The sequence below is a fragment of the Chaetodon trifascialis genome, chromosome 13, assembly GCF_039877785.1.
Source record: "Chaetodon trifascialis isolate fChaTrf1 chromosome 13, fChaTrf1.hap1, whole genome shotgun sequence".
NCBI classification, from domain to species: Eukaryota; Metazoa; Chordata; class Actinopteri; order Chaetodontiformes; family Chaetodontidae; genus Chaetodon; species Chaetodon trifascialis.
Genome location: NC_092068.1, coordinates 25,544,982 through 25,562,803, shown reverse-complemented (window position 1 = coordinate 25,562,803; position 17,822 = coordinate 25,544,982). Strand labels below are relative to the sequence as shown.

The following is a 17,822-nucleotide window of genomic DNA, read 5'->3' as shown; positions in this document are numbered from 1 at the left end:
CAACAGTTCGTCTCCTGAACAGGTGAGACTCACTTCCACCCTGAAAACAAGCTGAACGCCCCCCCAGCAGGCAGATCCACAAACGAGCAGAATGTAATTTAACTTCCTGCTGCGTTCGATGACTTTTCAAATCTGCATATTTGATATCAGAGCAGTGAAAACTTTCCCAAACAGTAAACTTTTAGACTTTTAAAACAGTTTTAGGAACTTTTCCTAGAAGAGAGCAGAAAGGCCGTTTACGTCACGAACGTCACGAGAATAATTTAGTTGTTTTTTTTTTTTTTTGTTTTTTTTTCTCAACAAACATTTTTAAATAAATAAGCTAAAAAAAGGCAGAAAATTCAGATCAGCTGACCTCAAACAGAAAGTTCGGCTACGTGGAAACAATAAAAGTGATCAGTTCTCCTTCATATTGCTGAAAGAAACAAACATTTGAGGCCTTTGAGAAGCAAACATGTTTTCTTACCGGCGGTCTCGCTCCAGCCCTCCTGACGTTTCACCTCCTCTTCCTCACATCTTCGAGGAGCAGCGCGTCCATCCGGGTGTTTACCGGCCTGCATGCGTCAATCATAAACAACAACACGGAGATTACACGATGTGACACAAGCTGTTAGCGCGTGTCTGCGCGTTGATGATGACGAGGAGCTCGACCTGCAGTCCTGCTGCTCCGCTCAGCCTGCGGACGTTTGACAGCTTCTCTGTGCAGGATTCTGTGTTTGCACCTCACTTTTATTCTGAAATCGTCTTTCGACGCTGAAGCTTCCTGCTCAAACGAAGAGCCGTGAAGTTTTCTGCTGGTTTCTGGTTTGGACTCTCAGCTGTTCAGTCACTCCCACGTTGAGGGTTTTTCCTCTGCAGGTGGAAACCTCATGTGACCCCCCCGGCTTATAAAACCTTTAAAAACCTGTTTTATAATTTCAGACTGCACCGCCGTCACTGACACTCCCTCTGCTGTGTGATTTTTCACATGAAGCTGATGAATGGGATCCTGCTCCAGCAGCCTGCAGCTTATTCCCATCTGAAAGCGACTCATGAAATGATCAATATATGAGATTTTATTGATCACGGAGGGAAAATGAGACAGAACAAACCAGCAGAATTCATCCTGTGAAAATGAAAGAGAGTCTGCTGGGCGACGTCTCATCGTCAGGCCGTCGATTCGGATTTGACCTCTGAACTAAAACTTGAGTTTTAACGAAGGTTTAAATCCCTTTTCAGCAGATTCTTGAACTCTGATTGTTCAGGACATAAAAGCAGACCAGCAGCTGCAGCTTCAGTGCGTTTAGTTTAAAAAGTGGAGACGGATTCAGGAAACGACAGCAAACCGAAACACTTCACCTGCTGCGTGTTTGCACCAGCAGCGGCGGGAAGGTGTTGATTTTTATTTTCTGTGAAGCTTCAACGTCTGAACAGAAACGAATCCTGAATAAACTGAACGTGTGAGACGTTCAGGAGCCGTTTGCTTTGTTCGATATTTTCATTTTCTTTATTTATAAGGACGACGCACGTTAGTCAGCGGTCTGTGAGTGCCAGCGTCAGCCAGCCGGCGAAACGTCAACCGTCTCTGCCACGACGCTCCAAAGCCGCTGAAGTGACGGATTAACGAATACGAACAGAAGACGGCGAAGATTCAACTAACACGAAATCAGCATCCTCTGGATCAGAAACCCTGCAGAGCGACAGAAAAAACGTAAAGATGAGAGCCGTTATCCAGCAGAGGCTGAAGAAGATGCAAAACACAAGAAAAATCCTCCGTTAAAGCCACAGAAGCATCAGCGAATATTTATACTTCAATTATCAAAAATAAAAACACTCATCATGCAAACTGAATCCACTCTTTCACACATTTATTAATTTATTTCTTCTTGTGTTAAAACTCATTAATGTGTACACGTAAACAGCATTTTAATGTTGAGCTTGAGATAACTGTTTGGTGTTTTTATGTATAATAACGTTTATTTTACAAACTGATATTATCGACGTGATCAAAACTTTGGATTAAATGTGGACGAGTGTAATCATAAAGTCTCACTGTGTTAATTCATTTAGAGCCACATTAGCCGTGCAGAGCACAAATAATATTCATCTGAATTAAATCAGAAATGTTTCGAAAGTCCGTAAAATGATGTTACACATGAAACACGTGCAGCACAAATCCAGAAGAAACAAATGTGAAAAAGGCGATAAAACAAATATGAGTAAAGACGTCGAGACTCACCGAGAGCAGAGCCGACCGACGGCGGCAGAGTGCGATCAATAATGTGAAATTAGATTAAATGATATTAAAGCAAATAGGTTTGATGCGTTCTGAGTGTTTGTGTCTGACTTTCAGAGTCCAGCTCGTCACATTTTGTTCAAACGAGGTTTTATTATTCTGACCAACAGAATCCAAATTTAAGAAAATTCACTGAACGTGAATCTGAACCAACAGTCGACCGTTTCCGGCGCTGAAGTCGTCAGGATGCGTCTGTGAAAAGTTTACAGGCTGAAACAGAAGCAGATAAAATGTGAAGCTGACTGCAATAATATCAACAGCACGGATGTTTTCTGGCCGGACCCGAGCCGCAGTTTCCTGCTGTGCCCTGAACTCATCATCCCCTCAAACAGCAGGATGCTAAAAACAGGACGGACTCGCTCGCGGTCGCACTGTTCCACTTTCTGTAAGGCCACGAGTGCAGAGCTCACAGTTTGCTTTTCCCAGCAGGAGAATGTGTAAATGATGTTTTTGAGTCAGACCAGTTTGTTAAATATGTGACACCCAAACACACGACGGATAAAGACAGAAAAAACCCTCAAACAAGCAAATCTGAAGCCGAAAATTCAACGTTTCTCATCCAGATTTCAACCAGCTGAAATCAGATTTTGAGCTTTAAACGTTTATTCCTAAATATCTGGTCATAGTGATATCAGGAGGAATTGAGCTTGCAACAGTGACACAGAAAGTTAAAGCTGAAGTTTTCTGTCTTTTTTCGGCCCCTCGTCCTGCAGTCCGGCGGAGCGCCGGGCCGTGCAGGCCGGGATTAGCCGAGTGGAAGTCGGTGCTAATGACCTGTGAAGGACTTTGTCGAGCAGCGCGGGGCTCAGCGGCCCGAGCGATCACCCTTTAAACTTCAGCTCTGCGGCAGATTAGACGCCACTTAACACAGAGGCTCAGAAGCCAGACGGCCGGGAAAACCTCAACATGGACGCACGCCTCCAAAAACTGCTTCTGACGCCTTCACGCCAACATGTGCCGCAGGGCTCAGAGCCTCGCTCGTCCCGGCGGAGCCAGAAACAGCAGATCACATCTGATCAGACAGTCGCAGGCTCAGAACTTCAGGGTCATGTGGAGGAGCCAGAAAACGGCTCAGATCTACGTGTTGAAACCACCAGAACCCTTTAAAAAGCGACGGGTCCGGTTGTGCAGACCGAGCCGAGCGTTTGCGGGTCGTGAAGCGTAGGAAAAGGCTTCAGGGTGGATTATACGTCTCACTCTGCTGCCCGTCGGGTTTCTCCTCTGAGGCTCAATAAAAGGACGCAGAGCGTGACAGAAACCAGAGTCCGAAGTAGAAACCACGTCTCACTTCTTAAATTTTCATCACACACAACATGGTCACGCTCCATCATCACGTCCCCTGGAGAGCCGCCGCCGCCGCCGCCGCCGCCGCCGTCCTGTATTGATAATTTCTCACAGACAACAATATAATTAAAGATGTAGAGTGAAACAATGGGAGCTGGATCGACGTGACGGGCGCAGATGTGTTAACTCAAAGTGTTTTTTTACACTCTGAAACCAGTAAATACACCATGAGACGCAGGTTGACAACTACAGATGCCCACATGGGCCAGTTTATGTGACAAACGATGAACTGTGCATTGAAATGTGCATCTTTTATAAAGCTGTTTGATGCTAACAGTGAGGAGAAAACACATCGACAGCGTTTTCGTACCAGCAGGATCCATCAGTCCGAGATTAAAGAACGAGAATGAGAACGAAATTCAACCTTCGTTTGTGAATCCAAAGCAGCAGCGAGCGCTGATCCTCAGCCACAGCTGCACTGAAGCCCACACAAAACACCCCGTTTAACAAAGGTGGAGACAGTAAAACAAACACAAACAGGACATGAACACAGACACTGTACGGACTTTAAATCTTACATGTGAAAAATTGAATCTGTTATAAAACAGATGAGTTTTCAAAACACATTTCTCTCATAATTTAACTACTGAACTTAAAACATGCGACTGCTGTCAACACTTTCAGGCAAAAACACAAGATCTGAATTTTAAACCACCGAAGTCTCCAAACGCCTGTGAATGCAGGGTCATCAGCACAGCCCGCCTCCGGTTTATCTGCACGTCACTCACACACACCTGGCTCTCTGCGCCGCGAGTGGCGCTCAGATCAAACCCAAAGCGTCTATAGGCGACGTGGTCGAGCGCTTGATGCGTGCGTCAGGCCTGAAGGCCTTTCTGGCTCAACCAGGCGTGAACGGCCGAGCGTGGAGGAAGCAGCAGAGACGATGTCTGCAGGCGCATGTTTTGATCTCTGAAACCGTCCCTATCAAACAGATTAGGGGCGGAAATACCTGACGTGATGGCAGACAAAAGAGAGTCAGGTATTGAGAGGTCACACGGCGGGCGCCACACCTGAGAGCGTACAGTCTGAGGTGTCAGATCAGAGAAATGTGGCACCGGCAGCCATTACTGTTATCAGGACTGTTACCATGTTCTGGGCTTTAGTGCTCCATGAAGACATACCTGCTGGTTCAGAGGCCTTTTCCCATCAAACGTGTTATTCTGGAGATTCAGCCGGCAGGCGGGATCAAGAAACCAGGCCGGCAAACAAAGAAAGGCAAACTGAAGCAGACAGGCGGCCAGAGAGGCACAAGATCAAGTCGTCGGTTAACGGGCGGGAAAATGAAGTGGCTGCAGAGCTTAGCGAGCAGCAGAGGAGCTGTTAGGAGGTGTTGTGACACCCACGCTGTCACACAAACATGAATGCATCCCCAGACTTCCTCCTGACGAAGGCGCCGATGAAAACCAAGCTAAAATCTGTGAAAACACTCCAGAGGATGAAAAGCTGTTGGTCGAGTTAGACCGAGCGAGTTCATGGCAGCGTGCAGACACAACGCTTCTGTCACTCGCCGGCTGTGATGACAGATTAAAAACGGATGTTTAACGACTTCCTGGCGTACGGTTTTCTTTGCTAACCATGATGTTGCAGCTCAGGCTGAACGTGTACGGCAGAGCTGACGTAGCTCAGTGACATGTCAGCTTGTTTTAGTGATTTTAGCTGCTGTGTTCCTGCTCACTTCACCTGGACACTGAACAAGTCCACTCACCTTTAAACCGCCGCCTAAGGTGCGTCTCCGTGACGTCACGCGTTTTCGTTCCGTCCTCCTCTGATTGGTCGTTTTCCGGTGATATTTGTTCTTCTACCATCGGACAATAAGCTTCGTAGTCGAATTGTTTCCCTTTTTGTCGAATCGCGTTTGTTGACGTACAGTCGGGAGTCTGCGCAGAGTGTTTTATTTTGAAAGTTTACCGGATTCGCCACACGGTTCCGCTGTGTGACTTCCGGTCTGGCTCGAGCCGCTCTGTGCAGATCGACTCGTTCAGCTCCGTCCGACGCGCCGCGGACGTCTCGCGCCTGGAGGAGCTTCGGTTTGTCACCGTGTGTTTTATATAATGTTAGTTGAAATAAGTGAAAAGATAATTGAGGTTTCATTCGTTTTATTTTGTAAACTGCGTGTTTTCAGTCATTGTTTCGTACTTGAGTGCAGGTGAATATTCGACAGGTGAAGGACGCTTTTGTTCTATTTGTTGGTGAAGTGATGAAGAAATGTCCGCCTTCGTTGGCCTTTCACACCTTTCCGCCCGTTGGAGCAGGTGGAGGTGGGCGGAGCAGCCGGGTGATGGAGGATGATGGACAGGCTGGAGGAGGAACAGGGTGAAATGAGGCTCATAGTCATGATTTTTATTCATTTTTCGTCTTTTTTTTCAGTGTTAAGTTTTATAGTCTTAGTTTTCAGACATCTTTGTGTTTTTTTAATCACATTTTACTCATTTCCAGTTCTGGGTTATTTTTCCTCTCAGTTACAGTTTGTCACTTTGCTTTAGACTTTTTTTTTCCACAGAGGACATTTTGACACGTCTCAGCAGGACGAGGCTGATAAAGTTAATGACGGCTGAATTTCATGTTGTTCTGCTGAAGCTTGAACAGAACCGAGGCGTTCACTGCCCTCAGCGAGCAGAGCCAGGCATACACAGTATTATGTGCTTATTTAATTCAGGATCCAACATAACTGTGCACAGACAGACACCAGCAGCCCCCCCCACCCCCCCACCCCCTTTGATCACATGGCCGTCGTTATTGTTCAGACAAAACGAATGAGGAGGATTTTAAGGAATTAAGTTTGTTTTAACGGTTTCAACTTCCGCTGAACTTTAAATTCCTTTTAAGCTTCCTGTTAAATGTGGAGGATGCCGCGACCTCTGACCTCTGGCTTCCTTAAGACTGATCATTTGAGATGTCTTTGTTTTGCAGTTTTCTGGACCTGAAGGACTTTGACGGACTGATTTTTACAATGATAACTTTCGACTCTGATTGATTTTATAGTCAAACAGGATGAATCACTGTTCATTTTGACTAGGAAAGTTTTAAAAAAGCATTTTTGCTGCTGTCAGTCACCTGTAACCACTGAACAGACAGTAACTCTGGACGAAACAAAAATGGACAAAAAAGGGAAATTTATAAAATCAGACACATCAAGTCGCCGAACGCTCACAGTTGAAGTTATTCAACACATTTGTCCATCAGCATCGTTCATATTTGAACTTTTGAACGGTCCTTTGGTGAAACGGTCGTGTCTGTGAGGGACGTGAGAAGAACGACACTAACGACAAAAACAAACAGCGCAGCAGAATCCTTTTTACTGGCATCATCACGACAGGCGCTGATGGTCTGTGGTGGTTTTGTCTCGGTGCGTTTGAGCCATCGGGGTTGTGGATGCCTTTCTGAAGCCGTCATCCACCTGCATGAGGGCGCTCGCTCCGTCAGCTCTGGTTACAGCCGCTCGCTCTGCAGACACGTTCAGACTGAACGTTCAGAGAATATTCAGACTGCGCTCGTCTGCTCTCGCTGCAGCTTTCTGTCTTAAAATGTGTCCAGAAAAGAGTTTTACTTTGTGTAACGTGTTTATGGTACTTTAAACTCCCGAAAACTGTTTTAACTTTGACACAAAGTTGCATGTTCATGTTTTATCCCATCACTTTTTATATGAAGCTGATGGTGAAAGAAGGCTGTTGATTGGTGCGTTTACACCGTGAGAACTGGTGTGTACTTCAGGGTCATTTCATCCTGTCGTAATTTCGTGAGGAAACAATTTTCATAGTTCACATAATCAGGTTGAAGGAAGGAAGTGAAAGTTAGCTTAGCTTCATTTTCAGGGGCTAGCCTGTTAGCTTAGCTTAGCTTAGCGTCACCTCTGCCTGCGCTGCAGCTTCTCCTCAGAGTGGACATTTCCAATGTGGCTGCATTTGTTCAGAATTAAATGAAATCATTCAAGACATTAACAACATGCTTTTATTACTTGATGCCACGCTGATTACAACCTTTTTCCTAAACTTACTACTGTCTTATGCTATCGCTTAATAAAGCTCGGCTAGCTGTCTGGCTGACTCTCAACATGAAGAACATCTGATCATGAGCTCATTTCCAGCTGACCAATGAATGTAAATGTACCACCGTAGAAACAAGTTATGTAACTGAAACAAGCGTGCACGCATGCGCACGTCATCGGCTGCTGCAGTAATTAAAGAAATAGCCTCTGCTAACACGTTTGTTAGCGTTGTTTTGACTCAGACGCTGAATGCGTTTGTTCTCGTCCACAGCAGATGCGAATGATGAGTCCGGCCTCGAGTTTCCCAACAACCCACCCACCAAGTTTACAAGCAAACACTGGTGAAGCGAAGTCCGCCTCACTTTCTGGATCACAGATGTGACAGCCGACAGTAAGGAGGTCAAAGGTCAGTCTGCATGTTTTATTCATCACTGCAGCCCACTTTTAGCTCCTGACAGCTCCGTATTGTCAGCGTTGGGAGGAGGTGACTGTTCGTGACTCACTGGAACAAACTTTTGGACGATACGAACGAACGAGCGAAGACCGTCAACCTTTCCGATGTCAGACTTCCAAAAATAAAATCAGCTGCTCTGTCTGAGAGGTTTCTGCGGTTTAAAGACGGAGTGAAGCTCACTGATCTGTCGGTCCGCCGAGGCGAAGCTTTACTTTTCCTCCTCAGTCTGCAGAGCATTATGTTTAATTTATTGGCACAATGACTGAGTCCAGCAATGATTACACTTCATCACGAGTCCGTCATTAAATCTCACATTTCTGCCCTCAGTTCGATTTGGTTCATGTCCATGTTCATGTCAACAAACAGTTTAATCTAGTGTAACTGAGCTCATAACCAGCTGGACATAACAGGACAATCAGCTGTCTCTGGTTTACTCGTACTAGATATTATTTAAGTTCAGCTTGCGTTTTTCATGTCAGCTCGCCGCCTGTGTGCAGGATGATGTCAGATTCATGTCAGAACTGTAAAATACTACGTAGATATTTACATATAAGACTCTTATTCACTTAGATGAGAAGACTGATGCCTCTCTTTTTGGTAAATCTAAAGCTACCAACAGCAGCTGGTTAGCTTAGCTTAGCATAAAGACTGGAAACAGGGGGAAACAGTTAGCCTGGCTCTGTCCAAAGGTACCAGCACCACTAAAGCTCGCTGGTTAACATGCTTGCTGTTTATTTAAAAATGTGGACTTCAGGGCAGAACCAGGCTAGCTGTTTCCCTCCGTTTACAGTCTTTATGCTAAGCTAAGCTAACTGGCTGCCTATTGTATATTTCCATACTGACATGAGTGTGGTATTAATCTTCTTCGGGTAAGATGGGGAATGAGGATTTGACAGAAATGTCAGCCTGTGACGCGCCAGATCAGCTGATGGAGGTTTAACGTTTAACAAGCAGCGCACCAGCAAGATGGAGCGCAGCCGTCATTCCTTTCACCAGAAATACTCTACAGAAGCAGCCAGTCTCCACCCTGTCTGCCCACATTTGTATTTATTTTCTGCTCCGCGTCGACGAGCAGCCGAGCTCCTTCACAAACGACCACGTTTCCGTTCAGCCTGCGATTCAAACATGAAGACGTTTATCGCGTGAAAAGACGTAATTCAGCTTCAGCAGCCGTCGTCCCGTCCAGTTGTCGGGGTTTGGTTCCACGTCATGGCGAGCAGCTGGTCTGTCCTCTGTGAGTGTGTGTGTGTGTGTGTGTGTGTGTGTGTGTGTGTGTGTGGGCGCTCTGACAGAGTGTAAAACTACGTTCCTGCAGGGGACGGGGACGGTCCAAACGCTCAATCACCGTCACTTATCAGCCCTGCAGGGCGGGAGCATCGCCTCCACCCCCTCCTCAACATGGCGTCGCCGACAGGTTAAAAACACACCCTCTGCAGCTTTTTCACTTCCTGTCCTGATCACCGTCTGTCGCTCATTCACCACCAGCAGCCGCTTAGCTTAGCTTCACGTAGAGGCCGGAGACTCAGAGGTTTATGTTTCCTAACTAAATGTTTAACAGTCCACCGGGTCAATACGTGTCAGTGATCTTCGGAGCAGTCCTGAAACGAGGCGACCAATCACAGCAGCGTCCCTGATCAGTCACTGTTCCAGCTCCTCACATGTAAGCGCCTTTATTTCATTTATATCTTTGGCTTTTGAACTGTTGGTTGGACAAATCAGGACGTGGAAAGACGCGACTTCGGGCTCTAAACTAATCATTCCTCAATAATGAAAATAATCATTAGTTGCAATGTTACTAAAGAGTTTTTTCAAAGGTTATTTTTCTGTTTTTCCAAACATCATCCAACATAAACATCATCACTGTCTCTGAAGAAAAAGATGCAGATTCCATAAAGTCACATAAGGATGCCTTAAAGACGCCGCGGTGACACCATGAAGCAGCATTATGGGACATTAAATCCTGCAGTGAGCGTCTCACATGTCCTCTCATGACTGTCATCAGTCCATGCTTCCTGTTTCCTGTTTGTTGGCTCTGTTCTGGCACCAGCTGACCAATCACGGGCCGGCTCCGGTCTGAGCCGTGCGGCTGTTGAATCTGACTCGGGTTTGGGAGTGTGGACCTGCTGCTGTCCAGTGCTTTTTACTGGTTTGTGACCAGTCTGCGGTGGGTGTGACATCACTGGCTCAAACCCAAAATGACATCACTACGTACCCTCCCCCCCTCTCAGCCCCGCCCCTCTGGGCCGCCCCAGCTGCCAAAACAAGTGAGCGGTCTGAAGCGCTGCGCTGACCTAAATTCTCCCAGAGAGACTCCTCTTAAAGCTGCAGAGACACAGACTGAGCGAGACAGAGACACAGAGTCAGAGACAGACAGACAGACAGACAGACAGACAGACAGACAGGAAACACAGACAGAGAGAGACAAACTGGGACCGAAACACAGACAAACAGACAGAGATTCGGATGCAGAGACATAACAGGCGAGACAGAGACAGACAGAGAGGCAGACAACAACTCAGACACACACAGACAGACAGACAGACAGATACAGACGAAGACGGACAGAGACTCGATCCAGGGAGAGACAGGCCGAGACGAACAGCAACAGAGAAAAAGAGGAAGACATGCAGGGACGGAGAGGAAGACACTGACGAAGACAGACAGGAGGACATGAGCAGAGACGGCTGAAGACGGACAGAAACAAATGTGCATTCAGAATAATTTCACTGCTTATTTCCCTTTGGTCTGTTTTGATTTGAAGACGAGCGTCATGTGACTGATTTATTGATTTTAATGAAAAGTGATTTATTACAAATCAATTTGTCTCCATTCATCCATTCATTGATTAGCGTGTAGCTTCGACAGGCGCATTTTTGTTTGTCTTCATACCGTCCAGATTCAAATAAAGAAGGTTTTAAAAAGCATTTTAAAAGATGATTTAAGATTAAAGTCGTTCACTGTGAATATTAACGACTGAAGAAAATATCACAAGAATGAAAACTTCACTGTAATTTCACGTGTGATAATCAGTGCAGCGTCCTCGCAGACGAGGACATTAAAGAGGGCTGCAGGTCCAATAATGAACCTGACCATAAACCCATAATACTGATAATGATCAATGAGTGGAGCTGAACTCTAATGTGATTTATACCCTAAAATAACTGACATGAACCAACTAAAGCTGCATTTGTCAGACAAACATTCACCAGAAGTCTTTTAACAATAGTCAATAATTACGTTGTTGAATGAAAGTCTGCGCTGTAAGAAAACGTTTTTTCTGACTCGACCGTCTGCAGGCAAACGAGAGCTCGAACACGACATCAACGCCGTTAAAAACATAATTATCAGCTCCAATAAAGCTCCGAAACTGCAGTTTACCTTCAGATTTCCTCTAATTTTAGCCTGTCTGTATTTTTAGGTCAGTACAGCTGAATGTTGGCTGTATGTGACACACACACACACACACACACACACACACACACACACACACACACACACACACACACACACACACACACACACACACACACAGGCCACGTGACGTTACACACTGCTGAGTCCGAGAAGCAAAGCTCAGACTGTTTGTGAGTCACTGAGTGAATTTTGGACTTTACGTCAGTGAAACGAAGGAACGTTCATGAAGCTGCTGAAATGAAGCTCAGCTCCTCCAAAGAGGACGAAGAGTCAAAGTGCTGCACGATGAGGCCTGGAGCAAAGAAAGACTCATCCTAAACACCTCCGGCTGGAAAATATAGATTCATAATGAAAAAATGCAGAATGATCCGACTGCTCGCACGTCTGAGAAAAGATATTAAATAAACTTCTGTAACATTTTAAAATCAGTCATAAAAAAGAAGAATTTAAAAGTAAAAAAGACTCTCATGAACAAAGACGACCTCAGAATAATCCTGAAAAGATATATATCGTAAATCACTTTCCTAAAATTCAGAATGAACGTGTGAAATGTTAAAGACTCCTGAAAATGCTGAGGAAGAAATAATAATTCATAAAACGCTTAAATGAGGCCGATAAACAAACTCAGAATATTAACCAAAATAAACAAAGTAAGATCAGTGAGTCGCGACGGAGCTAAAAACTATTCAATTCCAGTTTGTTTTAATAGATCAAAGGAGCCGCTGATGATAAAAGAATAAAAGAACAAATAAAATCACTTCTAAATGACCTTTAAAAAAGTCCTCATGAGAAAAGTCACCCATAGGAAAAATTCATTGAAAAAAAATAAAAACAGGAAGAAAAGTTTCTCCGAAAACAATAAAGTCAAATAAAATGAACCTAAAGTTTAAAACTTAAGTGGAATTAATTCACAAATAAAAGCATGGAGTCAGATTTTGGCCTCTTCCTCCGCCTGTTTTGAATCACTAATCTTTCCTCTCCAGGTGTGCGTTCAGGTCGTGAAGGGCTCGTTCAGGAGCGCCACGTTTCGCTCTGCTCACATCATCAGGCAGAAATCTGCTTCAGCTCGTTTCATCCTTTTTAATCAAGTTTAGTTTCTCTGAAAAAAGACCAGACAGACAGCAACGAAAACAGACAGTACAGACTTCGTACAGGTGAACGCTAACGACAAAAGTGCAAAAAAATTAAACAAAAAAACCTCCAAAACATTTTTTTTTTTTTTTTACAAAACCAAAATGGAAAAATGTGACATGGAGAAAGACTCGTAACAGAAACTGAGCCTGGATCAGTTTTAATCCTGCTGTTTTTACACTCCCGCTGGACTCTTTGTGCTTTTATTTTGCCAAAAATATTCTTATTTTTTGCTTACAAGCATGTAGTATCCTAATGTATGTCAGCTGTGTGTGTGTGTGTGTGTGTGTGTGTGTGTGTGTGTGTGTGTGTGTGTGTGTGTGTGTGTGTGTGTTGACAAGGTCAGCTTGTTTTGGGCTTCAGGAGGCTTTTATTTCAGTCAGAGGTTATATAACTTTTTTCTGTCTTGCACTGTAAAAAATGGAAAGAAACGGCTTCTGGTTTGCTTTTTCACACACAAGGAATTAATTTTTAAGAACTCAGAGACTCAAATTCATTTAAATTAAATCTACCCTGCAGCTGGTTTACAGTCATTAGATTGTGTTTATTTTAAAAGGCCCAAAAACTGGCGGAGATTTTATACTAATCAATATTTTATATTAATGTCAGCAGTGACTTTTTTCCTGAATTTATTTTGAAAAGCAAATCTTGGGGCTGTAATAATTCACATGATAATTTCACTCTTTTCTGTTTTTGTTTTATTTTCCTGGAACAGTGGCAGCGTATCGACCATAAAACTCTGCATTATTTGTAAAACACCAGCGACGTCCTCTGCTGTCTCATGTTCTGGACCTCTTTTTCTTTTTCCTCTATTTTTGCAAAGGCAACATTTATTTGATCCGGATTGTGTTGCAGAGCTCAGACAGCGCTGACCTGAGATCTGAGGACGGCCAATCGATAGCACAGCGATCAATACTCTGATCGTCAAACGCTGCTCTTCAGTCTGCTCATGAAAAACTGAGCGTTTACTTGTTTTATCTCTTTGTTCTGATGAAGTTTCTGCTGGTGTGAAATTCACTTCAGCGCTTTGTGCATTTTATTTTGACGTTTCCTTTGTAAACAGGAAGAGATCAATAAAAATATATCTGCTAAATTATTTCCAATTATCTTCATTTTTTATATCTATTATTGTGATTAAGAAAACGTTAGATTTTACTGCTTACAGCCTACTTTGTGTCATGTGATTTATGTCATGAAATATTGACTAACCTGAGGCAACTGATCAATTTAAAGGAATTATTTATTGAGGAGTTATTTTTTTATTTTTTTTTTATTTTTTCAGTTTCACATCAGCAGATCTTCCAGATGAACACACCGCAGTGAAAAGACTTCCAGCTGTGTTTGTGTAAATTAAACAGGAATAAAATGAGACATTCTGGGTTAGAAATAACAGAAACAGGCTCCTGATCAAACCCTCCACGTGTTTAAATAAATGGCGTAACGTGTAAAAAAAAAAAGATGTTTTAAATCTGTTTGTCTTTTCACTGAAACCTCGGTCTCGGTAATATCGTCACACACAAACATGAACAGGCGCCTCCTCCCTGCTGAGATCAGATGACACACTTTTCAAGATGCCACTGAAGCCTTTTGTGCAGTTTTACTCCCAAAAAATACAAATAAAAAAATAAGTCCCATATTTGACATTGCGGCAGGCTGGAAACCTCGTATCTCCATTTTTTATTTCTATAAAATACAAGTTCAAGGATTTGCTACATGCTGCTCTGGTGCTACTATTTTTTCACCTCCTTTGTGCACAAAAACATCTAAATAATTCCAACAAAACATCTTTTTCTAGAATTAAACCAAACTTAAACTGTCTCCAAGACAGATGAGCCATCTGTGGAGGGCGCGTGAAGTGAAATCAAGATTATTTTGTCAAACTTTTTCCAAGATCAAGAAGGAGAAGTTGGTATTTTGGAGATACAAGTTTTTCACCTGACAGCAGCTGTGTGTGTGTCGCGTGAGGCCTGCTGATGGTTTGGAGCCGCTCGGTTTGTTTTTACCTAACAAAAAAAACAAACAAACAAACTGCAGGAAAGACAGAAAAGATGCGGCATGCAGAGGCCTCCGTCCTCCGCCCGCCGCCTCGGACTCTCCCCGCAGCCGGAGCTCCTCAGCGGGCCGTGAAAGCGGGACGGAGGCGGCAGAGTGACGATTGTTCATGAAAAAACAGTTTTTTCAGTCAGTAAAGAGTTTGTTGGTTTGTACGGCGGCCGTGAGCGCACATGCGCAGCAGGTTTTACACTCATACAGGCCTACACACACACACACACACACACACACACACACACACACACACACACACACACACACACACACACACACACACACACAGAATAAATCCAAAATGGACAATCTGGGCTTTGATGATGAACAGAAAACACAGAAAAAGTCGTATTACAGCTGCGTTGTTTTGCATAATTTTACACATGAAGAGTTCTATTCCAAAAACGTTTATATCCATTGTTTATTTATTTATTATCTATCCATATATTTATTTATTTAAAGGGGCGGTTCAAGTCCAAAAATCAGGAAGGGATTTACTAGCTTAGCTTGGGTTCTGCCATGTGGAAACAGTTGGATTAATTTTTGGATATCTTTATTTTGGAAGGAAACTCTTCACAGAGAGTATTATATTATTATTCTTCATATTTTCTAGCATTATTAGGCCTGTCCCGGGTCAAACCTGAGTAGTGATATGATTGTAGGCTTATTTTTCCTCTCAAACCCCTGATTGTTTCTGCTGATTTTAAGGCTTTATTTATTCATTATTTACTTTTTCAAAAGTTGTTCCTCCCTAAAAAGCGAACAGAAAAAGTTTTGATTGTCGTGTTTCTCCGTGATTGTCTCAAAATTCATAAATAATTATTAACCCTGTATGTCTTATCCCCCTCCCTCCCCTTTTCCTCAATACTGATGAGTATACACTGACAAATAGAATTTAAATACATTGTACAATAAATACAAAACATAAATAAAAGACTCAAAGAAAGTACTGAAAATCTTTGTACAAGATATAAATAGCTTGAAATATACTTAAAGTGTTACCTTTGGCAAGTCTAGTTTACAGTTGTACAACCCGCGGGTAACAAAAGTTTGTCCCTTTTTCAACAAAATGCAGAAAAAACAAATGAAAAGAAACCCGTTGCTCTTCGGGGCAGAATATGGCCAAAAAGTTTCACTTCATATATATTTTTTGCGCTCAATGTTTGATATTTACCACTTATTATTTGCCCTTAACATGACGTCTCTTGTGCGTCCTCGTCCCGGTGCCATTCACGAAGGGTGATGGTGATGGGTGAGGAGGGGGAGAGAGAGGGGGGAGTTCAGTTTAGGAAAGCGTTTGGGGTCACCCTCTTTTGATGGGACAGCACCCCGGGGAACCCCGCGGACACGCCCGGGGAGAAGGCCTGTAGGGAGCTATTTCTGAGGGAGTCCGACAGCAGGGACTGCGGGGAGCTGCTGGTCGCCAGGCCGCCGAACCCCGGTGCGCCCTGTTGGAGATGCGGCGGCGGAGGGGGCGGCGGTCCTCCTCCCGGCGGCCCCGGTGCCGCTGCAGCAGGGTGTTGGGTCCCTGAGACAAAATACCCGGCAGTCTGACCGGAGAGTAGCCCGACCGGCGACGTGCTCATCCCGTAACTGTTCGTCAAGCCCAGCGCTCCGGCGGCAGACCCGCCGAGGATGGAGCGCCCCAGGTCCCCGTTGCTCAGCTGCTCCACTGCGGGCAACAGCGACCCGTAGCCGCCCGCCTGGTTCAGAAACCCCGGAGAGGATCCGTTGTAGTGCGGGTGATGGTGGTGGTGATGGTGCAGGGAGAGAAATGGAGAAATCTGCCAGTAGAGCGGGTTGTTCGCCCGCTCGTTAATCCCTAAGCCGAGAGGAGCGAAGCGCAGCCCGCGCTTCATCGCCAGTTTGCCCCGGGAGGTGGCGGAGCGCCTGCGGAGCTTCCCGGTAGTCCCCCCGATGAAAACATCATCGCTGCTCGGGTCCAGCATCCAGTAGTTCCCCTTTCCCGGGTCGTCATAGTGCCTGGGCACCTTGACGAAGCACTTATTAAGGCTCAGGTTGTGCCGGATGGAGTTCTGCCAGCCCTGCTTGTGCTCCCGGTAATACGGGAAGTTTTTCATGATAAACTCGTAGATGCCGTTCAGCGTGAGCCGCTTCTCGGGGCTCTGCCGGATGGCCATCATGATCAGGGCATTGTAGCTGAACGGAGGCTTGTCATATTTCCCGTTTTTCCCGCTATTATTACCGTTAGTATTCTGCTCCGGTGTGGCCTTAGTGCCGTCGCCACCTCCACCTCCCCCTCCGCCCTCCTCCTCCTCTTCCCCCTGCTCCTCCTTGCCTGGTTTCTCTGGGTCCAGAGCCGCGGCCGTGGAGTCCACCTCCGGTGGCTCCAGCGACTTCTCAGAGTCGGAGCCCGGAGAAGGAGAGAGGGTCCCGGGGATGCCGACCATCGCGGCGGCGGCGGCGGCAGCGGCGACGGAGTCCGGTCTGTCGCACTTGGAGGGCAGCAGGAGGCTCTTAATGCTGAAGGAGGAGGACCGGTGGACGGTCGGCGGGTCTTTTACATCCTCCATGCCCGGTGGCGGGTCTCCCAAAAACGAGGAATAAATAATAATAAAAAAAATAACAACAACAATAACAACAACAACTCCAAGCTCGTCCACCTCCGTTATCCGGGCTGGAAACGAAAGAGACAGAGAGGAGAGAGAAAGGAGGGTCAGGATGAGAGATGCATGGATGGAGGAGTGGGGAGAGAGAGAGAGAGAGAGAGAGAGAGAGAGAGAGAGAGAGAGAGAGAGAGAGAGAGAGAGAGAGAGAGAGAGGGGAGGGAGGGAGCGTGGCTTGGATGTAGAGAAATTAGTAATTAAGGAGGTTCCGACTAGCGGCTACATCACGGAGAGGAGGAGCTTCTCCAACTTGGTGATTTTGTCAACAAATCCTCTTTTCTGCTTCTTCTTCAGTCTCCAAACTGAAACTCTGACGACCTTTAATGTCTCCAGCAACACAAACCCGTCAGTTTATCTGCTCTCTCTCTCGCTCTTTCAGTATTTGCGCGCATGCACCTCTCTCTAAATTCGTTCATGCAATTGTGCCGTGCGTCATGCACCCTCCTCTCTGTGCATGTGTGCGTAAAATCCAATTCTGAGCTTGTGCGTAAAAGCGCACGTCTGTCTGAGTGTGCGCGCGCCTGTGCGTGTGCGTAAAAGCGCACA

The 17,822-nt window shown here is 45.2% G+C and overlaps 1 protein-coding gene across 1 annotated transcript; it reads right to left on the bottom strand.

Moving 5' to 3' along the window:
* Positions 1–14,673: 14,673 nt before the first annotated feature.
* Positions 14,674–17,316, bottom strand: foxg1b (forkhead box G1b). Its single transcript, XM_070977651.1, has 2 exons — positions 14,891–17,316; positions 14,674–14,858 (listed from the first exon to the last, which is right to left on the bottom strand). The coding sequence occupies exon 1, from the start codon at positions 17,181–17,183 to the stop codon at positions 15,930–15,932; it is 1,254 nt and encodes a 417-aa protein (XP_070833752.1). The 5' UTR covers positions 17,184–17,316; the 3' UTR covers positions 14,674–14,858; positions 14,891–15,929.
* Positions 17,317–17,822: the final 506 nt, after the last annotated feature.

What these genes read in the sequence shown, in the direction of transcription:
- foxg1b (XM_070977651.1), bottom strand. Translation starts at nt 17,183, where the DNA reads ATGGAGGATGTAAAAGACCCGCCGACCGTCCACCGGTCCTCCTCCTTC.